This window comes from Pogona vitticeps, chromosome 3, assembly GCF_051106095.1.
Source record: "Pogona vitticeps strain Pit_001003342236 chromosome 3, PviZW2.1, whole genome shotgun sequence".
NCBI classification, from domain to species: domain Eukaryota; kingdom Metazoa; phylum Chordata; class Lepidosauria; order Squamata; family Agamidae; genus Pogona; species Pogona vitticeps.
Window position 1 is genome coordinate 97,351,421 of NC_135785.1, and position 27,980 is coordinate 97,379,400.

Sequence of the window (27,980 nt, forward strand, 5' to 3'; positions counted from 1 at the left end):
AAGTGGCTGACCACGTTGTGATTCATCATGTCCAAAATTCTTCCTGTCGCAGTCCTGTTTGGGTGGTGCCTCTCAAAGAAGTCCTGGCACTTGGTCCACATCTGGCAGATGGATTTGATCTCCTCACTGCTAACCTGTGGTGCCTCTTCCTCTTCCTCAGTGGAATGCTCCCCCACAAGAGCCTTCTGCTGCTCGCTTTGCAGTTCTGCAAGTTCTTCCGTCATCAGCTCCTCTTTGTGTTCTTCAACCAACTCCTCTACATCCTCTTCGTCGACATCCAGACCCACACCTTCACCCATGGCGACAATGTCCCTTACCACCTGTGAATCAGTCCCCTCAGTGCCACTGTCTGTAACACATTCTGGCCATAGTTTCTTCCAGGCTCAGTTCAAGGTCCTAGTTGTGACATCCTGCCAGGCCTTGTTGATGAGTCTGATGCTGTGGAGGACATTGAAATGTGTCTTCCAAAACTCTTTCAGGGTCAAGGACATCTCCTCAATGACACTGAGGGCCAGTTTTGTGCATGTGGAGTAGAGTAGGGATGGGCACGGATCATCATTTCATGCCAGTTCGTTTTTCAGGCACCCATTCAGACGCAGCACCCAGAGGAGCCAGGGCAGGGAAGCTCTGAGTGGGAGCCCACCAGAGGAGATGGGGCTTGGAAGCGCTGAACACATGTTCAGCCCAAAAACAAACTGGTACAAACCACCGGACTGGCAATTCATGCTCATCTCTACTCAGAGGACATAGTGTCTGCCAAAAATACAGAGAAATAAAGAGAATAACCCCAGAATCCACTTCTGGTTTTTAAAAAATAGGGGGGAATTGTCATGAAACTTTATTCAGGGCTTCTAAAAACAGCTACTGAACTTTAGTTTGCTGAGGAAAACCATTCTTTGGCAGGAGTATAGGAAGTCTGGTGGGGCCAAGGGCTTCAAAAGAAACTCTAGGGGATCTGCATGCATCCCCAGGATAGCACTTTGCCAACTCCTGGCGTGGGGAGCATTCTGTTTACAGTGGCTTTTATGTACTTTGCTTTTCTCCACTCTGATTAAAAGGCTTGCTAGTGGTCCCTTTCTGGAGTTTCTTGAATGTAATAGCTTGGCCTGTCATAGCTTTACTCTATACTGTACAGTTATGTGGGAAAAAGGAAATTTGATCTCTCTGTCTGTCTGTCTGTCTGTCTGTCTCTCTCTCTCTCTCTCTCTCTCTCTCTCTGTCTCTCTCTGTGTGTGTGTGTGTGTGTGTGCAAAAAGGTATGCATACTTTTAGGATAATCTTCAAAGGAGCATAGTGTGTTTTGGAAGGACAATTCATTATTTTCTTTATTGGTATTTTCTAGTTTTAATGGAACTTCTTGAAGCAATGCATATTCTAAGAGAGAAACATGAAATTAAGTCCTATTGCCAGTGTTCCAGCAAACAAAATTTACAAGTTGGCAAATTTCCTTCAGTGAATGGGGTGTCTCAGGTAAGGCCAATGCTCAGTGATCAAGTACTGTATAAACTTATTACTATTTGTCTTCGATAGAGTACAATTTGAAGTTGAGCTTGTTTACTGATTTTCAGTGCTGCGTATGCCCTGTTGAAATGTTGATGCTGTGTATCATAAAAGTAGCTGTTTTAATAAAGCTGAATAATTAAATTATTCTGCCTTACAGATTTTACAGAATGTACTTAATCACAGTAATAAAATGTCTCTGTGCATATCTGAGCCACAACAGCAGAAGGCATCGCAGAAATCTGAGACAAATGGCAGTGCTAGTCCAGGGAGTGACGTAAGCACAGACAGCAAGTTAACTCCACCTGAATCCCAGTCACCACTGCATTGGTTGGCAGATCTAGCAGAACAAAAAGCTAGAGAAGAAAAAAAAGGTAAATAATGCAGTTTATGTTGGTTAGGAAGCAGATTGTTTTTTCTTTATTTATGCTTCCTTTCTTCTGGTGAAGGGACACAAGGTGGCTCACAGTATCATTAAAACAAATGAATTAGAACAAAGTACTTTAGCCATTGAAAAGCTGTTAAACAGGGTACTATTAAAATGCACTAAATCAGTTTTTAAAATGTAAAAACATTAACAAGGATATAAAATATCAATATAATATCTAGCTGTATTAAAATTAGGTATTAAAAGCCTCCCATTCTCACCAAAAGGACAGGTGAGAAGGGGAGAGCCTAACTTCATGAGAGAGGGCATGCCATAACCTGGGAGAAGCTATCAAAAAGGCCCTTTCTTCGTTCCTCATCGAGCATACCTGGACAAAGAGGAGGGTCTCCCTAGAAGTTCTTAAGACTTGACTAGGGCTATACAGGGTTTTTTTTATTTCTGCCAATGCCCTGTAAATAGATGTTTTTAAAGTGTAATGGCAAATGTGTATAATAAATTGACATACTTCACAATTTGCTAAAAATATTTGCAATGCTTAAGAATCCTCTGATATTTCACATTATCATTCTAAAATGGCTGCAATGTTGTATGCCTTAGTTATAGCCTCTTTTGGATTACTGTAACATTCCTTTGAAGACAAACTGTTCTTCCTGAACTGATAGGGACCATTTTTTTCTGTCAGATCTGCATGTCAGTAGTGAGTTGGGGTAGTAGGTTTTTCAGCCATCATTTTTCTTCACTTTTTCTCTTCCTGCCCACCTTGCAGGCTGTGGGGCAGAGATGACACTCGTGCAAGAATCTGAACAGGTCACTTGCAGAGGGCTTCCCTCCGACATATGCATCTCCCTTCCCCAACTCCATCTTGTAAGGGTTTTCTTTCCAGTTTTCTCCTACTCTTCACTTGCATGAAGTTCAGTGGACCGCTGCATAAATGTACACAAAGGGCCACAGAGCCATCCCATATCATATTAATAGGAAAGGAAGTACAGTGCTGTCAGGACTAACTCTACTTTCTACAGATTGAAAGACATTTCACGGTAGAAATGAAAAGCAGTGTATGATCAGCAGTAGTGAACCTATATAATTGCTCTGCTGGTTTGATAATATAAAAATATGCTACTAAATGCAACCCGTAAGATATTGAATGCATATTGCAAAAGGAGAGGGTTCCTTTGAAGACAACTTGGAAGCTTCACCTGATACAAAATGCTGCAGTCATACCACTGACTGTTGCTGGCTGCAGGGAGCATGTACATTTCTTCTCACAACAACTTGACAGTCTGTTTTCCAAACCAATTTAAAGTGCTGGTCGAGACCTATAAAGCCCTATACAGCTTGGGTCCAGGCTTTCTGAGAAATCTGTCTCCCCATATAGCCCTCCTCAAGTCTTAAGGCCCTCCTCTTCATCCAGGTGTCACTGATGAGGAGGAAAGAAAGGGCCTTTTTGATAGTTTCTTCCGGGTTATGGTATGCCCTTTCTCATTAAGTTAGGCTAAAAACAGTATCAAGAGAAAGGTCTTTGCCTACTTATGGGAAGACAGCAAAGGTGGAGCCAGCCTGACTAGCGATTTATTAAGGTAGATTATTTATTTGTCAAGGCCTGAACAAGATTCCTGCTACAATCTCATTTTTATTTCCTTTTCCTTTACATCATGGGGCTGTGACCTATCAGTATAAGTAAGGCAGTGCTAGTTCTAAACAAAGTTAGAAGCCAAAATACAGTGGGGTCTTGACTTGAGAACTTAATCCGTATTGGAAGGCGGTTCTCAAGTCAAAATGTTCTCAAGTCAAATCTGCATTTCCCATAGGAATGCATTGAAAACCATTTGATCCGTATCTGCTCTTTTCTGTCCATAGAAACTAATGGGAAGCTGCTATTCCACCTTCGACCACTAGAGGGGGATATTTTGTTTCTTTTTTTCTTAGGTCAAGGAAGGTTCAGGGAAGGCAGGGAAAATACAGTCCAGGCAGTACCAGGCAGTCTGAAGACTCCCAATCCACTCTCTAAACGCTGGGAGGAGTGAGGAAGCAGACAGGCACCCTTTTCACTGGCCAACAGTTAATTGAAAGTTCAAATTTTGCACTTTCCCTGCCTCCCACATGGTTTTTTTCAGTTCTTAACTCAAATCTAAGTATGTAAGTCAAGTCAATATTTTCCTATGAGAGTGGTTCTGAAGTCAAAATGTTCTTAACTCGAGCCGTTCTTAAGTCAAGACCCCACTGTAAGTGTTTTCTCAAGTCTGAGCCCTGGGAAATGGGAAAGATTGTAGCAGCTGGCTGCATATGCTGTTCTTCCAAGTCCCTCATGCTGCTATTTCAGTAAAAATGCTGATGCATTTCACTGCCTTTTCCTTTCCTGTGCAACATGTCAAGGAAACGTGAGCCACATCAGAAGATTCAGCAGCAGCATCTGTTTTCTTTTAGTTTCTTTTGCTTTTAATTTCACCACTCCTCATTCAGTTCTGGTATGTGAGCAGGAAATGCAGTGTGTAACCAGGGAAAAAATGAATACAGAAGAATATTTAGGACATAGAGAGGCTTTGGTGCACATGACAAGAAATTTAAGTTGATGAAATTCTTTCAGTAAACTTTGTATATATTGACCTCAACCCAATACAAAGAGTTTCTGCTGAAATCAGTATATAAAAAGACTTAATTCTGTGTTGGATTGTGGTTGTGAAGCTCAGTATCCTTCAAAACTATTGTAAATATTAATGCTTTGAGGTTGGATTAAATGACTTGTCAAAATTTATAGAGAAACAATTCATTTGTTTATGTTTTTGGACTTTACCAGCCTATGCTTATGTATATGTTGGGTTTTTTCCTTGGGACACCATTGCTATTTTGGAAGAAATCACCATAAGTTGAAAGTCTTTGGGTGAAGACATAGTTTATCAAGAAATATCAACAATAATGTATATTATTAATTTATTTGGAGCATTTTCTAATGTTGTATTTATAGAAGTTAGTTTAATGCCAGAGATGGCCTTCTCTGGTGCACTGGAGAGAGGAGGAAGGAGCATTTGAGACAGAGGCTTACTAGTGTTGGTTCACATAGCAGAAACATGATTTCCTATTATGACTGAACCAAGCCTACAGTTAATTGGTAGATGCCATTCACGGTTCTTTGTGGTGTCCACATATGCACACAAAAGAGGTGTGTGCCTAAGCAAAGACTATTTCGGAAATTTCCAGAGCCTCAAAAATGAAAGTGCCTCTAACCTATACCGCTCTCCTCAGTCCTTTCTTGTCTGCCATTGCAACAGCACACAAAGGACTGCTCTGGAGCCTTCGCTTACTTACCTTTGGATTTTTTTTTCTCAATAAGTCCTCTTTCTTCTTTCTTCACCTCTACATTCTTTCTTCTCTGTTTTCTAACTAAAGAGTTAGTTTTAGAGAGGGTTTACCTTTGATTCCTCCTCCCCACAACTTTGCCACTCCCTTTTTCTAATGATAAAGTGTGGCAAAATGACACCCCCCCCCCCAGTCTGAGAGGCACGATACTTATTTTGCTTAGGAGAAACCCAATTTTACCCTTGTAAAATTTGTAAGAGCTTTGCTACTCTTACATTCAAGAATCATCCTTTGGCTTTTATCCTTTCTTTGAGAACAATCCCTTTTTGCCACAAATCCCCCTCCCAGGGCAATTTTCAGCATTCAGATAGATCAGCTGGCTTTGCTGGAGAAAGCTCTAGATGTAGAGTCTGTCGCTTCGTGTTCCTTGAAACTACAATTGAATTTGTCAGAGAAATTGGAACACAGCAGCTGCAAATGTACAGCAGTCCCTGATATTGAGGCATCAGAAAAGAAAAAGAAACAGAAATCTGTCAGTGCCAATGCCAGTACGACTACTTCAGATCCTCAGTTACCGATTTGAGAGCCTACCTCTATTCCTATTACCAACACCCAGTATATGGTTGTGGTTTCAGAGGGTGAGTGCCTGATCCCCTCTGTGCAGCGTGTTGCCACCTTTCTGAGACCACCACCTCCCATTTCAAGAACCTTGCCTTCACTGTAGGAGGATGGTCGCAATCGAGATCTCTCTCCCTTACTCAACAGTCTCCACAACCAAGACACCATGACAGGGAGAACAGGAGGTCCAGATTGCGCTCAGTTTCATGATCTCCAATTCGCCAATATCAGCTGCACTATTCGAGATCTCCATCAACAAGCTCTTCATATCTTGAGGATGCTTACTATGGACCTTTCTTTTGCCCATCTCACTTAATGTATGGAGACATCATAGCAGGTCTTGATTGTGCACACACACTTACCCTCAGTCTCATGAAACGTATGCTACCAGCCCTTGAGGTCAATTTCCCTGGAGCTACGAGTATGTCCCATCCTCATTGGGAACTTCAAAATCAATCTCACTCTCCACACCACTCCACTGCTCTGTGTCTTCCACGGGACCACTGTCAACAACAGGGGTCTCACCTAGCCTCCACTCATGCCCTGGCTGTCCAACCTGCCTCACCCAAGGTACTTGTGCTTCCCCCTAACCTGGACTTTTTATTCACCTCACATGTACCACCCGACTCATACTGTCTGCTTGCAACACCTTCTGTCCCTGCAAGAGAAAGACAATCAGATGACAACTCTGCCAACTCTAATAGCGAGGAAGAGAAAGACTCCATTATTATCCCAGGATCCTCACCTGGTTTCAGTGTCCAGGCTGCTGCTCCTCATTCCCCCTCAGAGGGCCTCTCTTCTTGTAATGACCTGATAAACAGAATGCAGTTGCCAGTTTTCAAATCATTGTCACCAGCCAAAGATGCAGTTTTTGCCCTTGTCCATAAATCGAAGCACTCAATACCAAAATCTTCGATATAAAAGCCCTCCACTAAACATCAAATGTCCACCAAAGCCTCTTCGGTCCCGGAACCCTCTCCGCCTAAAAGACCTAAACAGCATAAATCTAAAGCTGCAGTCATCTCTCAGCAGCCTCAACAAACTGCCAAATCAATCTCTATTGGTTCACCTTCTGATGATGACGGAATTCCCTCTCATCAACCCTGCTCCCAATCATCGGAATGGGATGACAGAGTCAATCAATTAACATCTCCTCCAAGTCCTCAACACTGTTCTTTCCTCCCGTAGTTGCTTCACCTGACGGGGTCAACTCTCAACAACTACTAGAGACTTTACCTTATTGGGTAACATCTGTTCATCCACCATGAACGCCTCAGAGACATTGGCCCCAACAGTTCCTGGATCCATCTATTTATTTCATCACACATGGCTCAGACCCGCGTTCCGCACTCTCATCAGGTTGCCATTTGCCCCGACCAGTGCTCGACCGGACAAACTGCAACCACCAGTCAACCAGTTGCTCTATCCAGCTCGGTCGTACCTCCTCATGGCAGGCCTCGATCTTGACAGCCATCACTGTCGAAACAGCCATATCACCATGACCCACATGGACTCCAACCTGCTCCCTACCTGGTACCTAAAAGATCCAGGATGGTTGAGCAATTTTCTTCTACATGCAAGGCTTTTACAACTCCAGCCTCCCAATATTTTCCCGCTAATCCAGACAAGGGAAATCATTCTTCTCGCTCGGCATCTCCAGTGTCTATATACTCCACTGCTTTACCAGCTCATCAACAACCTCCATTTCAACATCACAGAGACACAGGCTCTGATATCGATGGTCCTCGATATCCATCCTGGTCCATGGATACTCGTCCTGTCCCTCTATCAATGCACAATTTCCGTCACCCGATAGAACCAAGCCATCGAACTGATTTAACCCTTTTGTGTGAATTCACAGAGGTCCACTTGAAGAACCATGGTTACAGGTAAGTAACCTGTCTTTTTCTTAAAGGTCTATCTCATATCTACCCAGATACCTGCCTGCCTTCCCTGCAATGATCACGAACACCAGTACTGCAACAACTTACCAAAGCTCCTTTCGAACCTTTCGCTTCAACTGATTTATGGGTACATACCTTTAAAACAGTTTTCCTTGTCGCCATCACTTCAGCCTGATGAGCTAGTGAGTTAGCGGCCTTATGTCACGACTATCCTTATTTACAGTTTTTTTCCGGAGAAAGTCGAACAATCCATGGATATTTCTTTCCTTCCCAAAGTCGTATCTCAATTCCATCCCTCTCAGCCGTTTAGCCTTCCTTCCTTCTTCCCGTCACCATTCACAACTCAAGAAAGAATCCTCCATACTTTAGATGTTAGGCGAGCCCCTGCCTTTTACGTCCAACGCACCCAACCTTTCAGGCGTTCACCTCAACTTTTCATAAGTCACCAACCACCTACTAAAGGTCGCCAGGTGACGTCTCAAACTACTGTATATCTAGATGGGTTGCTTCACCTAGTGTATCAGCTGGCATGCAAACCAGTCCCGAAGGTGATTCGCCCTCACTCCACCAGAGTAGTGGCAACCTCTATGGCATTCCTATGCAGCAGACCTCTTCTAGACATCTGCGCCTCTGCCACCTGGGCACAGCTGTCCACTTTAATCCGGCATTATAGACTTGATCTCCAGCAGAAGTCTGGTGTGGCCTTTGGACATGCTGTTCTAGCCTCTACCTTGGCGTGACCCCCTCTGGGTAAGACAGAGGCCACAAAGAACGACCGGTTACCCACCTGTAATTGTAGTTCTTTGAGTGGACCTCTGATTCACATATCCCGCCTGCCTTCCCTATTGTCACACCATTCTGCTTAATGTAGTGGCAGTTGACACAACTGAAAGGGGAGCCTTAGTGCCACGGTACTTATACGAGGGGGGAGGGGCCTTATTCTAATGTGTTTTTGCTACCGCAGAAGCTCTAGAACTTTCCAGTGAGGCTCCGTGCAGGCACAGCTCACCCAGGGTGTGATTCACAGAGGTCCACTCAAAGAACTACAATTACAGGTGGATAACCTGTCATTTCTGCTTAAACATCCTACACCGAATTCTATCATTGTCCAGATGGCCCAAATGAGATCAGAGGGCTCTACCCTTGACACCCCAAATAATAAGGAAAGTTGCAAGCTAGATCTGTTTGTTCGTAAGATTTGTTACTTAGCAGCACTCCATGTATAGCTAATTATCAGGCCATGATGGATGCCTACCATCAATCCATCAGGGGAAAAATTCAGACCATCATTGCCGCCCTGGCACTGAACTGACTAGACAGCAAATCAACTCAACCCAATACGTGGCTAACTGTGCAGCTAAGAGCATGACAGCAAGCATCACTGCTCAGACATGCTTGGCTCCACTAAGCAGGCCACCCAGATGACTCCAAGTCCCACACAGAGCATCTCCCCTTTGATGAAGAGGGCCTTGTCAATGACAAAACCAATGACTTTATGCAGGATCCTCCACAAAAAGAAGACTGGTGCAAAAAAAAAAAAATGGGCATAAATACAGTACATACCACCTGTAGTGAACAGCCCTGACCTCACCTGCCCGTCACTGCGGAACCCTCACACAGGAGCCAATGAGAGAATGGAAGGCGGAGCCAGGGGGAAGGGGAAAAGATAAAAAGACCAGGAGAGAGGATCTGGAGAGAGTCAATGTGTGGCTCGAGTAATGAAGAGTAAGTTAGAGAACTATAAGTGTGTAGACTGAAACAGAGGCTTAAAAGAGTTGAGAAAGAAATATTCCAATACATTCAATATAAGTGATTTGCATCCTGTAATTTATTCTGCAAGTCCTTAATGATTATCATCTTTCCTTGTTAAATAATAGATTTATGTTTGGCATCACACGTGTCATGACATTTAATTGATATAAAAGCATTAATATCTGGTGGCAGCGAAGAGAAAGGAAGAGCGAGAACCTTGTGAAGATCAGGGAATTAGGGACTTCAAAGGTGATCGAGACACCACTCAACAACTCCTCACTTCCACCTTCACTGGAAGACATCCCTGCCATACTCTAACTACAAGTCACCTGAGTAGTCCAAAGCTTGGTCAAGTCACCCCAGCCACCTTCTCTGCCAAATACAAGCAAGCTACCTTCCCCCAGGAAGGCAGACAAGAAACCTCAGCAGCTGTTTTGACATGCCCCACCCTAAGCTCGACACATGCATTCCTGTGCCACCACCATCCCACATAACCACAGCTACAGAGATATGCTTAGTAATGTTCATCCATGCATGGAATGCTATCACTTCAGATGCATGGGTTCTTAGTACACAGATACACAACAGAGCTTTCCATCTTTCTGCCTACAGGCCATATCTAACGCACCCCACCTTTCCTCATCCTTCAGGAGGAAATCCACATGCTGCTGGCAAAAAAAGAGGCATCTCAAGGGCACCCCACACACATAACTGAGATAGTTTCTTCTCCTGGTATTTTACAATACCCAAAAGAGACTGAGGGCTACATCCCATCTTGGTTCTATGCATCCTCATCAGATTTATCACCCCAAAATGTTTCCGGATAGTGACATTACAGTCCATTCTCTCTCTGCTTCACAAGGAAGACTGATTTGTGTCTATAGTTCTCAGTGACACATATTTCTATATCTTAGTTCACCTCCATCATTATCGCTTCCTAAGCTTCTTTGTCAACCACCAGGCTTACAGCTTCTGTTCACTTCCCTTTGGGCTATCCATGGCCCCGAGAATTTTCACCAAATGCATGGTGCCAGTGGCAGTATTTCTCAGAACCCAAGGCATCCTTGTTTTCCCCTGTATTGAGGATTGGCTTCTGGTGGCACACAGCAAAAATATTCTACATACCAATATTGCATTCACCCCGCAATTGCTCTTGAGTCTGGGGCTACAAGTCAACATGGAGAAATATCACCTAGTCCTGTCTCAAGCGATCCACTACATTGGAGCACTCCTCGATGCCACAAGCAGAGAGATCCTCCTGTTTCAACCATGTCTACTACAACAGTCCTGCCCCACTCCAGACTGAAGATGATACCACTCCAATCCCTCTACCTCCTGGCCTACAATGACAGAGGAGACCAACAAAATTTATTTTGCAGTGCTTTGGGCAATAGTGTTGTTGGTGGACAACCGAGCGTCATCTTCAACTCGGGGTCCCCCTTCAACAACCACACCCCTCCCGCTTTATAGTTACAGACTGCAGCACGACTGCTGCCACAGAGAGGTCCATGCTACATGGTCCACTCATGAGACAATCCATTACATCAATTTCCTCGAACTCCTTCCAAGCTTTCAGAACCATGATTCAGAGCTGCACTGTACAAATGGCCATGGACAACACCACGGCAATGTATTACCTAAACAAACAGGGAGGAACCAAGTCCCTCAACGTCCTCTACCTGTCAGGACACCTATGGGAGTAGTGCATTACCAACCAGATTCCCCTGTGGCAACACAGATCTCGGACGCAGACAATGATCCTCATGCAGAACTTTTCCACAAGGTGTACACTTAGCTAGTCTCCCACTGGGGCAAGCCCACCATGGACGTTTTTTGCCACTGTTGCCAACTCCAAGTGTGCCTGTTACTACTCCCGAATCAGGCGAGCCTTGGGCTTTTACCTAGACAGAACAACTTTTTTTAGATAAATAAGTAAACTCTTCATCTCCTACCAAGGTCCCAAAAAGCGATGCCCAGTGTTTTCACAGAGATTGTCTAAGTGGATCTCTCACACTATTGCCCTGACTTACAAACCGGCAAATAAACCTTGGACCTTCTGCAGTCATTCCACAGGAATGGTATCCTTATCTGCTGCCTTCATCTGTGGCATAGACATCCAGGAGATCTGCCAAGCAGCTGCTTGGTCCTATCCATTGACATTTGTCACACACTATAGGTTAGATCTCAGGGCTCAAAAAGATGCTGCATTTGGAAGAGCTGTTTTGTTTTTTGTTCTCCACCTCCAATGTATAGCTTTTTGTGTGCATACATGCACACCACAAAGGAGACTTGGTTACTTACCTTAACTAGGGTTCTTCAGGTGTTCATCCATGTATCCACACATCCCGTGCACCTCCCCTGTTTTGCCCTTCTTTTTTCTTGAGGCAGACAACTGGGACTGGGGAGAGCAGACCTGTGCTTGCACGGTATAGGCTAGAGGCACTTTCATTTTTGAGGCTCTGGAACTTTCTAAAATGGTGTTTGCACAGGCACGCAGCCCTTTTCTATGAATACAGTGGTACCTCGACTTACGAACTTAATCCGTTTTGGAATGACATTCATACGTCAAAAAGTTCGTAAGTCAAAGTAACATTTCCCATTGAAATGCATGGGGACAGAATTAATCTGTTCCAGCATTTCAAAAGGCAAAAAGGCAGGAGGAAAGGGCTGGAAATTCCAATTTCTCCCTGCCTTTTTGGCTTCAGAGGTCTCAAACGGCTTCCTCCGATGTTGGGGGGAAAGCCCTTTGAGCCCTCCAAAGGTGCCAATCGTGGTGGTGGGCACCCCCAGGGAGATCTCCAAGGGCTTGCCCACCACCATGAGAGACCTCCCTGAGAGTCCCTGCTGCTGAAATTGGTGCCTTCGGAGCTGTCAAAGGGCTTCCTCCGATGTCGAGCAGAAAGCCCTTCGAGAGCTCCGAAGGCAAAAAGGCAGGGAGAAAGGGCGGGAAATTTGAATTTCCAGCCCTTTCTCCCTGCCTTTTTGGCTTCAGAGCTCTCAAAGGGCTTCCTCCGATGTTGGGAGGAAAGCCCTTGGAGACCTCCAAAGGTGCCGATCGCGGCGGCAGAGACCCCCAGGGAGGTCTCCCAAGGCTTGCCGTGATCGGAAAGCCCTTTGAGAGCTCCAAAGGCAAAACGTCAAAGAGAAAGGGCTGGAAATTTGAATTTCCCGCCCTTTTTCCCTGCCTTTTCGCAGGGAGCCATTTACGAACGGCTCCGTTTGCAAAAAAAAATGGCATTGACTTGCGAACGGAGCCTCGACCTCGTTCATAGGTCGAGCTCCGTTCGCAACTCAATGCCAATTTTTGCCAACGGAGCCGTTCGTAAATCGAAAAGTTCGTATCTAGGGGCGTTCATAAGTTGAGGTTTGACTGTACATGGATCATCACGTGAAGAGCCCTAGTTACAGTAAGTAACCCAAGTCTTTCCTATTTGACATATGTAAAGCAATATAAATTTCACTTAGGGTGCAGTGGTTAAACTGCAGTACTGCTGTTAAGACTCTGCTCATGAGCTCAGTTTGATCCCAACAGGCTTAAGTAACCATTTCAAGGTTTACTCAGCCTTCCATCCTTCTGAGGCCGGTAAACTGAGTACCCAGCCTGCTGAGGGAGCAATGTGTAGCCTGCATAATTAAATTGTAAACTATTCAGAGAGTGCTTTAAGCACTATGGGGCTGTACATAAGCAGCACACTTTGGTTCGCTCTATATAAATTCCATAGTCTTCAGACTTCTGTATTGCAGTTTTCTGATGGCGTCAAACAATAAGAAACAATTTTTTATATGTGGTAGAAAAGCCACTTGAATGCATTTGCATTTCCAGCTTCCGTTAGCTGTAGCACCTTTCATTTGTGACAGGACACTCAGCTCCATGTCTGAGATGTTGACGACGCCTTTTTCACGGGTCACGCAGTGTTGACTGCTTTTTGAAGGAACCAGTTCATCTTCAGTTCAGGTGAATAAAGCAATGACACTACAAATATGTTTTAACCACTGTAAAATGCATACTACTTATTCTTTTAATTATACAGTATTATGGAACAATTATACATGATAACTCTTTTTTATTTTAGAAAACAAAGATTGTTCTGTTGTGAAGCATACAAAGGAAGAGCAGGACCCGGACAGTTCAGAAGCTCTAAACTACAAAATGTCAACTCCTTTATCTCAAAACAGTGAGCAGGGTTCAACATTACGAGACTTGCTGACCACTACTGCTGGCAAACTACGTCTTGGCTCTACAGATGCTGGCATTGCTTTTGCTCCAGTTTATTCCACAGGAACTGCAGTAAGTGTGTTTTAGGATGCCTTTATTTGGATGAGCTCAAGTGACAGAGGCCTAAGTTAGAGAACAATGACTTAATATGACTAGCTTCATTTACATCTATGTGTAGAACATGAGCTATTGTAGATCCAAGAACGTCTGAAGCTCTCCCCCCCCCCCCAAAAATGGGGTATATTAAACTTTTTGATATCTTCATCCATGTCAAGAAGTTGGTCAGGCAGCAGAAAAGGACTGGTCTTCAAAACAACAATGTGCAAGTCTGGAAATTCCTTGGGCTTTGGTTAGCTATATTGCCTTAGTTAATAAAGGAGAAAACTACTTCTTGAAAAAAAAAATCATTTCCTTTAAGAATTACAGTGGTGCCCCACTTGACGATTACCTCATTGTATGATGAATCCGCTGTACAATGAGGTTTTACGATTGCAAAATGATGTGTCTATGGGGCATCCGCTTTATGATGATCGGTTCTTTGCTTCGGGAATCGATTTTTCGCTTAACGATCAAAACAGCTGATCGTCAGGTTTCCAAAATGGCCACCCGCTGTGCAAAATGGCTCCCTGCTGTGTTAGGGACGGATTCTTCACTCTACAGGGAGCAGCAAATGGCCGCCCTACGGAGGATCTTCGCTTTACAATGAGGTATTTTGCCCATTAGAATGCATTAACCGGTTTCTAATGCATTCTAATGGGCTTTTGACTTTCGCTTGATGACGATTTCGCTCTACAGCGATTTCACTGTACTCAAACAGTAGCTCACATTTATTGACAGAACATTAAGAGTTCATAGGCTTTCTTGGGCAGTTTACTGAAGTCAGACTGTTGTGGCCTCATTGACCTTTATCGATGGTGTAGATATCAGAGGTATTATGTAAGCTGACATTATCAGCAAGTAATTATCTAATGATAAGCTATCTGATACAGCAATATTGTGGTAGTCACTTAGGTTGCACTTTTCAGTATTATTCATTTGTAATGCTGCTTCTGTGAATAGTAAAGATTTTCCTGTTGAAAAATTAATTAAGTCTTCATTTTATTTTTCTAATAGAGTAGCAAAGGTGGAAGGACTATGCCAAACATTCTTGATGACATAATTGCTTCAGTTGTAGAAAACAAGATTCCACCAAATAGAACACCAAAGATAAATGTAAAAGCAGAAGTGAAGGATGAGTCAAAGGGTGACAGAAAAAATATTACAGATGATTGTAGCACCTTGTTCAGTGATGTTCCACATTCATGGATCTGTGATAAACATGTTTTATGGCTCAGTGATCATAAAAACTGCAACAATTGGAAACTTTTCAGAGATTGCTGGAAACAAGGAAAGGTATGTTTTAAAGTACACTCCATGATCCAACTACTTGTTCACTTGCTTGTGCAAAGAGTTAAAATGTTGGGGGGCACATGTAAGTCCCTCCCCAAATTTAACAGGTACCTGTTAATACTCTAAAGTTCCATGCATTGAGCATGAAGGTGTATACAGGGGTTAGTAACCAGATTTGACTTTCTTAATGTCTTCCTGAGAAAGCCATAAAACTGTGCTCACGACCTGGGGTTCAAATCCCAGGTAGCCGGCTCAAGGTTGACTCAGCCTTCCATCCTTCCGAGGTCGGTAAAATGAGTACCCAGCTTGCTGGGGGGACAATGTGTAGCCTGTATAATTAAAAATTGTAAACCGCCCGGAGAGTGCTTGTAGCGCTATGGGGCGGTATATAAGTCAAATAAATAAATAAATAAATAAATAAATAAATAAATAAATAAATAAATAAATAAATAAATAAATAATTCTGTAATTACATTCAACTGGACACAGTTCGGGTTAAACTGCAGAAGCCTCTGTGCTGTAAGGTCTGTAGATATTCTGCTGTAAGATTGAATCCACGTGACAGAGTGAGCGCCCGTCACTTGTCCCAGCTCCCGCCAACCTAGTGGTTCGAAAGCATGCAAATACGAGTAGATAAATAGGGACCACCTCAGTGGGAAGGTAACAGCGTTCTGTGTCGAAGTCGCACTGGCCATGTGACCACGGAAGATTGTCTTCGGACAAACTCTGGCTCTATGGCTTGGAAACGAACACGACTGGACAAAAAAAATGTCAAGGGGAACCTTTACCTTTATACCCACCTTCATACTTCTGGAGTACTGCCAATCAAATGGCAACACAGAAGGGAGAGTTGGCCTGTGGTCTCATATTCAGTGGTAGTCCTGCATGTGAATGTGTAAATGTCTGCTTAAAGGCTCCAGAAACCTCATATTAGCTTTCTGAATATTCTTCCAGGCTAAAGAGGGGGATGGAAGGAATTCCAGGATTACATAGTACCTCCCATTTAGTGTGCAGCTATTCACATTAGATCTTGTTCTCTTACAAAGAAATAGCCGTATCAATGTTTCTTCTGCGTGGTCTTCTGTGAATGCACACAATAAGGGTTAAATCAGCGCCTGCGCTGGTCTCCTCGGAACATTCGAGAGCTCTGTAAAAGAAACATTGTTAGAATGACCTACACTGCGCATGCTCCGCCCACCCAACGCTCAGTTCCATTTCTCCGCCGTGCGAAGTGGTTCTTCTTGGCTGAGCTCTTGGTTTACTGACTATTCTGCTGGTTTTTTTGTACGGTTTTCTCGACCTTGGATTGTTTCGGACTTCCCTTTTGCCTACCGTTCTGGTTTTGTTGTCTCGGACTTCTCCACGCTTCGCGCAGTGAGTTTTTTCCGTTTCCCGCCTTTTCTCTGCCGGCCGTTACCCACCCGGGGCCTATGCCTCCACCACCATCTGGGCCCTTTGGTCGCTGTGTCGTGTGCTCTGCTAAGATCCCCTTCCAGGACGGCCACGACACCTGCCTTTTCTGTTTAGGGGAATCCCACTCTCCCCAAAATTGCACTCATTGTCAGGCATTCACTAAGGCGGCTCTCAAGGCGCGGCAACAGAGACTAAAGCTCCATCTCTGGAATTCTGCCTTGTCGGCTTCAACTCCGGCTGCTATGGAGCTGCCGGCTTCTTCCTCTACCTCCCTTTCCGAAGGCCCTCCATCCCAACCCCCTGCTGCAAGCTCTGCGGATGTGCCTATGTCAAAGCCCCCTAAGAAGGCTTCTGGGCCAAAACGAGCAGCCGCTTCTAAAATGACTGATCCATCGTCTAAAGCAGGAAAGAAGGATAAGGGGAAGGGAGCAGCTAAACCTAAGGATCCAACCCCGCAATCCGCTGCTATGGCTACGAGGGCCCACTCTCCCCTCATTGAAGATTCCTTGAGGGACAAGAACTCTGTGTCGGGGGTACCTTCCCCCCCGCGTTCTCGTCAAACTGAACCACTGTTACCCCTTGGCATATCGTCACCAACGCCAAGCCAGCTTGTGCAAGCTACCACAAGCTTGGGTTTAGCCCCACTCAGCCCTGTATCCACCGGGCGGGCTTCCTCGGTTCAGTCTACATCTCCGGTGCCTTCCCGACAGCCTTCCTCGCCGAGCAACAGGCTGGGAAAGAAGAAGCACCGTTCTCGGGATCGAGATCGATCGCCCCGTAGAGGCAGCAAGGGACGGCACCGGCGCTCTCGACGTCGGTACAGTTCGACCTCCGAGGATTCTTCCTCCTCCGAGTCGACGCATAGACGTCAAAAACATCGCCGTCGACGTCGTTCCCCATCGTCGTCGACCTCGACGTCGTCGGATCGTCATCGCCGTCGACGTCGAGTCAAGTATGTTTATTTATCCTCTGCATCTTCTTCATCGACACCGAGAAGGCATCGACGTCGACGCCACAGAAAGATTGGGTCACAACCTCAGCAACCAGGGCAAGCTCAACCTGCTGGACCCGTCCAAGCTATTCCTGTGACGTCAGTGCCCCCACCTACACCACACCTGGGGACTACACTCCCTGTTGCTACCCAGTCATCGGGTAAGAAGAGACATCATGAGTCATCGTCGGAGGGCGAAACCCCCTTTTTTCCCCAATCTTCCGACTCCGATTCTGAACCCCCCCCCCACAGCCACAGCCTCACGACTTACCAGTTGGGGAAACTGTTGAGTCCGATACAGGGGACCCGCATGAACCTTCACCATCTGAAGACTTTTCGTCTTATGCCCAGATGCTATCTAGACTAGCCAAGTCTTTGAAACTCCAGGTTGACGAACCAACGCCTCCGGAGGAGGATCTTTTCTTCGGAGATGCTGCCAAAGGGAGATCCCCTCCTCCTAGTCTCCCCTTTTTACCAGCTCTTCTGAAAATTATTCAAGAATACTGGGAACGCCCCTCAGCCGCTATACCTTTACCTAGGCGTACGGAAAACATGTACAAAATCTATGGGGACAACGCAAAGTTTTTATTGAAGCATCCTATTCCCAATTCTCTCATAGTGGAAACCAGTTGTTCTAGACCATCTGGCAGAGCCCATGTCATTCCAACCAATAAAGAGGGCAAGAAACTGGAAATAATTGGTAGAAGACTTTATTCACTTATAACGTTTATACTCCGTCTGGACAATTATCAAACGGCTCTTGGAGCCTACCATAAACAACTGTGGCTCAAGATCCTTCCCGGTCTAAAGTTGATTCCGGAGGAACATCGCCAAGCCTTTCTCAACATTTATGAGGAAGCACAGACTGTCTCTAAGCACCAGAGGAGCGCGACAAGGCATTCCGTTGAAGCAGCTGCTAGAATTCTCGTCACAGCCATTACTTTGCGCAGACACGCTTGGCTGCGTGCGGCTAATATTCTCGACGATGTCAAGACCAAAGTGGAAGACTTGCCATTCGACGTCTCTGGTCTCTTCAGTCAGAACACCGACAGTCATCTGGAAGATTTACATAAAGCTAAGAAAACCGCTAAATCTTACTACATCCAAACGCAGCCTAGGTTTAGCAGGTATCAGTGGAAGAGGTCTCCACCACGTTATAACCAACACCCACAGCATTTTCGGCACTTTAAAGGTCAAGCTCAATCAAGGCCGTCTCAACCTCCTTCCGCAGCACCTACTTACCGTTCTCAACAGCCATCACAGAGGCGACAGTCCTACAAACCCCCCGCTAAGAAACATAAACAGTATCTTTGACTCGGACACAAGACTTCAACCATATTTTCAAAACTGGTCCGTTGTAACAAACGATTCCTGGGTTCTCAACATCGTCTCTTCAGGTTATCGCCTAGAGTTTCTCGAATATCCCCCTTTAGGTCAGGCACGGTATACCTCATCCGATCCTGTCCTAGAAGAGGAAGTTCAAACTCTTTTGCAGAAAGGTGCCATTCAAAGGGTACCAAAAAGGGACTTAGCAAACGGTTTTTACTCAAGATATTTTGCAGTCACCAAGAAAGGAGGGGGCATAAGGCCCATCTTAGATCTAAGAAAACTAAATACTTACCTCCGCCCACGCCGGTTTCGGATGATAACCTTGGACTCCATCATTCATCTTCTGCAAAAGAAAAATTGGTTTGTTCTCATAGATTTAAAGGACGCTTATTTTCATATAACGATTCACAAAGACCATCGCAAATTCCTCAGATTCATCTTCCAAGACAACATCTATCAGTTCCTTGCTCTACCGTTCGGGCTAGCGACGGCGCCTCACACGTTTACGAAGTGCATGGCGCCAGTGGCAGCTTACCTCAGGTTGAATGGTGTTCATGTTTTTCCGTATATCGACGATTGGTTAGTGGTCTCACGGTCCAGACACAGAGCACTCAGGGACACACAGTTTATACTTCACCTTCTCGACAATCTGGGCCTCAAGGTCAATTTCAAGAAGTCTCGCCTGCGCCCATCCAAGGTGGTACATTACATTGGCGCCACACTGAATGCCCGCGAGGGCAGGATTTTCCTCCCAACGGACAGGATACTCAAGCTCCACAGAGCAATAAAGAAGTTTCAACCGGGCCACACAGTTTCGGCCAAGCATGCCCAGCATCTTCTGGGGCTAATGTCGTCAACAACACCTGCGTTAGCCCACGCTCGCCTCAAGCTCAGATCATTACAGAGTTGGTTCCTCTCTCTGTTCAATCCCCAGCTCGATCACCCCAGGAAGCCTCTACTAGTAACTCCAGAATTAGCGCTACAACTTCAATGGTGGGATTATCCCCCACACTTACGAATTGGACGGCCGTTCCGCCCCTTACGTCTCACCATTCAAGTTACCACAGATGCCAGCCCCACAGGATGGGGGGCTCACTGCAAATCCCATCGGATCCATGCTCTTTGGTCACTCCAAGAACAGAACCTTCATATCAATCACCTCGAAATACTAGCAGTGTTCAAGGCGCTCAAGGCCTTTCTTCCCCTAGTGCAGGGCCGCGGCGTGCAAATCGTTACCGACAACACCACTGCCCTTTATTACATAAACAAGCAGGGTGGCACGCACTCCCAGTCATTACTCTACCTAACAGTGACTCTTTGGGAATGGTGCATGAGACACCACATATTCCTTGTCGCAGTCCACATAGCCACGGACGACAACACTCTAGCAGACGAACTCAGTCGTCGCAGAAGCCAGATGCACGAGTGGGAGCTGGATGCGGCAGTATTTCATCATCTCTGCCTTCGGTGGCGCACTCCGGTGGTAGACCTATTTGCCACTCACCACAATACCAAGTGCCCTGTTTATGCGTCCAGGGCGGGGATGGGACGGAACTCTCTCGGCGACGCATTTATGATCCCATGGGACATCGGCCTACTCTATCTATTCCCGCCATTCCCTCTAATTCAGAGAGTACTAGTGCAGCTTCGAACTTACTCAGCGGAAGCGATTCTCATCACACCATTTTGGCCACGCCAGCCATGGTTCCCAACCTTAAGGGACATGGCAGTGGACTCCGTCAGACTCCCGATGTTCCCATCCCTTCTCACTCAGAACAACGGCAAGGTTTGCCACCCGGATCTCCATACTTTACGTCTAACAGCGTGGAGGATATCCCGGAGATCAAGGAGATACTAGACAAATCCAGGAAATCTTCGACTTCTACTCTGTACTCTTACAAATGAAAGAGTTTCCTTAAGTTTACTGAGTCAAAAGGGTGGCAGGCGTCCCCTGCGTCGCTCTCCACCGTGTTGCAGTTCCTTCGCCACTTGTTTGATTTCGGATTGTCCGTTTCCACTTTGAAAGTTTACCTTGCAGCGATTGTAGCCTTTCAACCTAGGGGCTCTCCCTCATCCCAGCTTTTTTCCCATCCAACTGTGAGAGCTTTCCTCAAGGGTCTTATACATCTCAGACCTCCCAACAAGCCGCTGATACCTCAGTGGTCACTCCACCTTGTCTTGAATGCCTTGATGAGGCCCCCATTTGAGCCTCTTGCTACGTGCTCTTTAAAGCTACTATCTCTCAAAGTGTCCTTCCTAGTAGCAATCACGTCTGCTCACAGAGCCAGCGAGTTAGCGGCTCTCAGGGCTGACCAGCCATTTCTACAGTTTTTCCAAGACAAGGTCGTTCTGCACACAGATGTATCCTTTCTCCCGAAGATCGTCTCAGAATTCCATCTCAGTCAACCCTTGATTCTTCCTACACTCTTCCCCAATCCGACCAGTGACACGGAGCGCATGCTCCACACTCTCGATGTTCGGAGAGCGCTGTCCTTCTACGTCGCCCGTACCAAGGAGTTCAGGCTGTCCCCCAAATTATTCCTCTGCTTCTTTGGACAAAAGAAAGGCCTACCAGCCTCTCCGTCTTCAATATCTCGCTGGATAGTCTCTACAATATCTTTAGCCTACGAGGTACAGCATTGCACTCCTCCGGAGGGTTTGCGTGCCCACTCTACTAGAGCTGTGGCGTCCTCAATGGCTCTCCTACGAGGAGTTGACCTACCGGATATCTGCAGGACTGCTACGTGGTCACGAGCGTCCACCTTCATATCACACTACAGGTTGGACGTTAGAGCCAAGAAGGAAGCATTTTTTGGGAGAGCAGTCCTCACCTCTATCTTTCAGTGACGGCCCACCATCCGGTAAGCAAGCTTGCTAATCACCCTTATTGTGTGCATTCACAGAAGACCATGCAGAAGAAAGACGGGTTACTTACCTGTAACCATGGTTCTTCAAGTGGTCATTCTGTGAATCCACACAAACCCACCCAACCTCCCCACTATCCGTCCCTGTAAGCCTACGACATTCTCGGTATCTAGGGCGGATAAATGGAACTGAGCGTTGGGTGGGCGGAGCATGCGCAGTGTAGGTCATTCTAACAATGTTTCTTTTACAGAGCTCTCGAATGTTCCGAGGAGACCAGCGCAGGCGCTGATTTAACCCTTATTGTGTGGATTCACAGAATGACCACTTGAAGAACCATGGTTACAGGTAAGTAACCCGTCTTTTTGCTGTATCATGATGATACCATATTAGGTTGAAACATTTTGCTACTCATCCAAGAAGCTTTTTCAGTCTGAGGAGAGTTGATAGGAGATCCCTGATAATATCCTCCATGACTCCTATTTATCATGCCACCCTTTCACCCGTCCCCAGAAAGATCAGGACCATACCCACCAGAAAGACCACTGTTAACGACCGCTAATGACCCATGACAGTGGGTGGAGAAGGACTGCAGAAGTGGGATTTTTTACTCACTCCCAGTCCTTTGACCATCTAACGAGCCTATTCAGACCAGGGGGAAGTGAAACCAACGTGGAGGATATATCAGGGATCTCCTACTAACTCTCCTCAGACTGAAGAAGCTACTTGGATGAGTAGTGAAATGTTCCAGGCTAATAAGAAAGAAGTCCAGTTGCCATGACTCAACTTCCAAATGCCTAAAATAGTGCATCCCACTAATGGGGCAGTATATAAGTTAAATAAAAATCAACAAACAAAATAAGTTAACCAGTCAGTGTAGTTGTTATTTATTCCATGCCAAGCAGCATAAAACAGATAACATCTATACTTTCTAAATTTGTGGCAGTTTGCTGTCAATTATGATGCTATTTGTGTTGTGTGAGTGTAAAATAACAATAAGATTTGGTCTAAAAATTAAGGTCCAATTCAATTAAAAACAGTTTCTTATTACATACAGTATGTTACTCTTTTAAGAGAAGCATATATGCAAATAGCAGAAAAACTGGCTTTGCAGTGAGGGAAAAATGCAGAGGCAATTAGGACCATCTTTGCCCTACATAACAAATATATTGCTTTTGTTTATGATGACAAAAGCAATTAATGCCTGATAAATCTAGCAAAACATGCCCTTTTTGGTGTTGAGAAATCCCATCTTCTGTTTTTTTAAAGAAATCTTTAGACGGTGAAGTTTGACTTTTAATAGAATTATTCATACAGATGAGTCTATTACTATGCTTTAGCTTGGCGCAGCAATCTTGTAAATCAGCTTTGGTTGAATGAGCTCAAGGTTAAAAAAGTTACTGTAGATCAAAGCTTGGCCATCTCCAAAGGTTTGAATGCTGCACATGCCTGTCCCTGGGCCTTCCAAAGCCACACATGCTGCCAGAAATCCACTCCCTAAGAATTATGAAAATTGAGGCTTTACTGAAAAATCAACCTCTTCTCTGCAATTTTTAAATAATTTAGGGGGGGAAGAGGTCAAGGTACCTGTGGTCCTTCAAAACGTGGCAGATACCACCAACCCTGTACTTGATAGAGGACACAAGGAAACTATTTGAGGAATTTTTAAAAACACACATCCTCTTGAGGCTGTGAGGGTGCTGGGGGACGTGAGGGTAGCAGGGTTTTTATTTGGGCTCCTACGTGTTACATTTTTCCCACCTCTTATTTACACTGTGAAGGGACATGCTTAAATAGTGCTTATATCCCACCGAAAATGACACAATTACTTCAAAGCTGGTATTAGTTCCATTTCTTGTTATAAAAAGAAAATGCTCTGGCTTACTGACACATACCTGATTTGTTTTGCAGACAGTGTTAATTTCTGGAATGCACAAGAAATTGAACATCAGTTTGTGGAAAACAGATTGTATTAGTTCAGATTTTGGTGACCTCAAAGTTGATCTCTTGAATTGCAAAGACAGCATTACTTCAACTGGCAGTGCCAAGGAATTCTGGGATGGTTTCGAAGAAGTTTCAAGTATGTAATATTTTGTATAGAACTATCACAATTTCAAATAAATTTGTTGTGGAGGGGAGTATAGAAGTAGGTAATCTATAAAGGCTACCAAAAAGCACTATAAAGGCTACCACATTAGAAAATGTGGTTTTAGACAGAATGTTGTAATTGTATGAGATTTGATTATGTGCTCTTTCTTTGTATTCAAACAAAGTGTTCAGGTTTAGCTAGATTGTGTGCCTAAATAATCTACTACAGAATAAATTTTCATGGTTTTGCAGAAGTGCTTACATTGTTGTATATACTTCTTTTAAAAAACAACTCAACATTCTGTGATTTTCTTGTAATGAGGAAGTGAAAGAGATCACAGTGACAGGTAATTTCCATTGATGAACATGAGTTCAGAAACAGGCAATGTTCCCTTTGAACTAAATCCATGATTACTGCTACCTAGAACAGACCTATTGAAACCAGTACAACTTGAGTTAGTTGTGACTCAGCAAATATTCATTTCACTCTAGCTAGGAGTAAAATTGGATTTAGCTTCTTGTGCTTTTGAATTTTGCGATATCACAATGTATTTTATATTTCTTGAGAAAGTTCTGTATTAGCAGACATGCAGATGTTAGCTATTCAGTAGAAAGGTGTTTTAGATTTTCTTCAGTTCTATGTTATTTATGCAATTCTAAAAGGTTTCATATGTCCATTTTATGCATTCATAATTTGAATAATGAACTGAACAAAACTGTGTCATGAGATGAAGTAATACCACAGATTGTAAATGTTAAATGACAAGCTTGAGGCAGCTAAGATTTTCCCTGTGGTTGCCATATCACAGCACTTGCAGAAACATAAAGATAAAAGAATATTTTGTTTTGTTTTGTTTTACATGTTCAGGGCTAATTTTAGTTTTAATCCCGAGTAGAATACAATTGAAACTAATGGTATATCTTAATGCTAATATTAAGTCCCATGGATCCTGCTGATACCTCTATATTTTCTATATGTTTTTATACCTTCTTATGGATTATGTATAAAATAATGTCCATTCACTCATGGATGGCTATTTAATCCAGCAACAGATTTTATGAAAGGAAGGTATGGGAAAGTAACCTTTTATGATTCTTACTACAGTTTTCACCCATCTGTCTCAAAAGGGTAGAGGTGGCTTGCTAGAGACGTTATGGGAAATTGGGGAAATCATTCCCTTCCTATTTATATTCACGGAAGTATTAAGGGAGCAACAAAAACAAAGAAGAAAACTTCTATAAGCAGACTGAGCTCGGTATCAAAGGCATATTCTTTCCTTCCTCCCATCTGATAATACTTCTATAACACATTCACTAATCTGTTTGCAGAACGGCAAAAAATCAAAAATGGAGAATCAGTGGTGCTTAAGTTGAAAGACTTGCCTTCAGGCGAAGACTTCAAAACTATGATGCCTTCAAGGTATTCACTTTTATATACACTATCAGTGTCTTTCCCCCCCTTATAACAAATTGCTTACTTTGTTACTCTCACCTCTATTTCAACAGATATGAAGACTTATTAAGAAGTTTGCCACTACCTGAGTACTGTAACCCTGAAGGAAAATACAATTTGGCTTCATACTTGCCCGGATTTTTTGTGCGTCCAGATCTAGGGCCTAGATTATGCAGTGCATACGGTAAATAAATAAGTTATAATATTTTTTTAGGTTGATGTGTTGTGTCCTCAGTAAAGAATAGTTTTTTAGTCTTTATTTGAAAAGGTTTCTGCCAAAAAAATGAATGTGGTGAATATGGAAGAACAAAGAAGATGGAAATATCCCAAAGAAAGAAAAAAAGAGGAGGATAATAGGAAAGATATATGTTTTAGAAACCAGAAGAATCAAAGTATGGAATAAGTTCTTGATAGTATAAAGAAGTAAAATGGCATGGCTGCTTGATCAAACAAAGCTCTGATTAGACAGGGGTGTACACATATGAAAACTTCATGTATTTTGAGCAGCCAGCCTTCTCATTAGGTAGAACAAGGCCATTATCTCAGGTAACAGAATATTCAGAGAAGCAAGGAAGAAGTGGTAGATCTGACATAGACTACGATCTTCTTGTCTTGTACTCTGAATAGCTGAAGAGTGAAATATAAAGTTTTCAAATATAGTAACAATAGTAAAAATACAATCCTAGAAAACGAAGGAGAAAACATTACAAATTCTTTTTCTGTTTTTAAAAGCACTTAGCAATGTGCAATCACCATTGTGTTTTATAAAACATGTATATATTGGGTGTTTATAATAGTAGGTAGTGTACTTTTGTACTGAGCTGTGTATTGAAAGAAAATTCTCTGGAAGCTGTTAATCATAAAGTGGAAGTTACATTTGACTTTGATGAAAATCTGTTTAGGGATAGATCAGAAGAGAATACAGTGGTGCCTCGACTTACATAATCTGTTCCAGAAGATGGACGTAACTTGAAATGGTTGTAAGTCAAAGCACCATATCCCATTGAAATGCATTGGAACATGATTAATCCGTTCCGGCAAAAAACAAACAAACGGAACAAAAATTAAGCACACAACAAGCCCGGTCAGAAGGCACTGGGGCTTTTAAAAAAAAAGAAAAGAAAAGAAAAAATAAACAGCGAAGCAAGCTCCGTGGCTGGGGCTTAAAAAAAAACCAAAAATAAACAGTGAAGCAAGCTCTGTGGCTGGGGTTTTAAAAAACAAACAAACCCAAAGCAAAAATAAACAGCAGAGCAAGCCCCGAAGGCGCTGGGACTGCAAAACAAATAAACAAACAAAAAACGCAAAAATAAACAGCAGAGCAAGCCCCAGCGCTAGGGCTGCAAAAAAAATCACCAAAAAATCACAGAAACATACCCCCCCAGCCAAAAACTACACTGCAAAACACACCCAGAACAGTTTTTAAAAAGCAAAAAACAGCGCCTTACTTTACAAGGTAGCCCAACGCCTCCCTGCAAACACACAAACACACTCAGAAGCAGAAGGAGGCAGTCCCAAGCCTCCAATGACAACACACACACTCTAACTGCTGGGGCGAACGAGCTACAAAGAAGCAGCCTCGTTGCCACCTACAGTTAGAAATTTGAATTTCCCGCCTTTTTCCCCTGCCTTGTTCTGTTCATAAGTGGAAGCTCCAGTCGCAAGTAGAAGCAAAATTTTGCTGCCGGAACTGGTCATAACTCGAAATGGTCGTAAGTAGGGACGGTCGTAAGTCGAGGCACCACTGTATCGATGGTCATGCAGCCATTATATAGGTGCACATGGTTGTTGTTATCTTGGCCCAAGAACAACAAGCAGGAAATAGAGCATGAGAATAATAATCTATTTATCAATAAGGAAGACAGTCAAGAGAGGGAGGATAATATCTAACTTTCTACTGCACTCCCCCCACCATGTTCAGGTTACTTGTTCCAAGTGTTGGTTGTTACCTTTCAACATATACAACGATGTACGACCTACTACCTGGAAAGTAGTATAGTCTTGTATATCTTTTATCAGACCTAGGCCGCCTAAGTCCAAAGGGTCTCAAGTCCCATGTAAGGACGTATAAGATGGCAGCAACAATACTTTAATGTGTAATAGAACCTAGCTTTTTATCTTAATAGCACATAATTATAGTTTAGGGCAGTGACAGCTCTCACAGCTTACACTTTTTATTGGTTCTAAAACTACAAGTTAATTTTAAAAGCCACTTGAGCTATTTTAGAGCAAATCACTATTTAATGTTGTTTCTCATCTAGTGCCCTGTTAGGGAAGTGGGGAGATACTTCTCTATGGACATTTAAGTCCTGCTATTACATTAGAGAACAAGAGAGAGAGCACTCTACAGTTCTAAGATTATATAAGATTACATAAAATCTAGATCTATTAAGCTGATGCATTTCAGAAGACGGTATAGAGGTCTGTTTATGAAAATTTATGATAGCTTTACATCTCCCTTCTTTTTTTTAACATTATCTTTGAAAAGGTGTAACTCCAGCTAAAGACCATGATATAGGAACTACAAATCTTCATATCGAAGTATCTGATGTTGTGAATATCCTTGTCAGTGTTGGAATAGCAAAGGGGAATGGAGTCCCTTCAAAATCAGGTAAAGTTTTTTAAATGTTGGTAAACAGAAAAAAAATCCAAGTTGATATGACAACAAAGCTATGTGTATTTAATCTGACCAACACATTACCTATGGTTAGTATAGGAAAATATTTTGCAAATTTAATACATTCCTCATTATATTATAACCATCCTCTTTGTTCTTAATGGAA

At 43.7% G+C, this 27,980-nt stretch overlaps 1 protein-coding gene across 6 annotated transcripts in view; it reads left to right on the forward strand.

Annotated features, from left to right (window-relative positions):
• The window catches only part of JMJD1C (jumonji domain containing 1C), a 249,203-nt gene that overhangs the window by 204,396 nt on the left and 16,827 nt on the right, over positions 1-27,980 (forward strand). For all 6 annotated transcript variants that reach the window (XM_020793184.3, XM_078390904.1, XM_020793183.3 and 3 more), the window contains 8 exons: positions 1,343-1,470; positions 1,661-1,874; positions 13,530-13,744; positions 14,786-15,064; positions 23,568-23,736; positions 25,074-25,164; positions 25,251-25,381; positions 27,686-27,808. In XM_020793184.3, the coding sequence (XP_020648843.2) occupies positions 1,343-1,470; positions 1,661-1,874; positions 13,530-13,744; positions 14,786-15,064; positions 23,568-23,736; positions 25,074-25,164; positions 25,251-25,381; positions 27,686-27,808 (1,350 nt within the window). The remainder of the gene's footprint in view (positions 1-1,342; positions 1,471-1,660; positions 1,875-13,529; positions 13,745-14,785; positions 15,065-23,567; positions 23,737-25,073; positions 25,165-25,250; positions 25,382-27,685; positions 27,809-27,980) is intronic.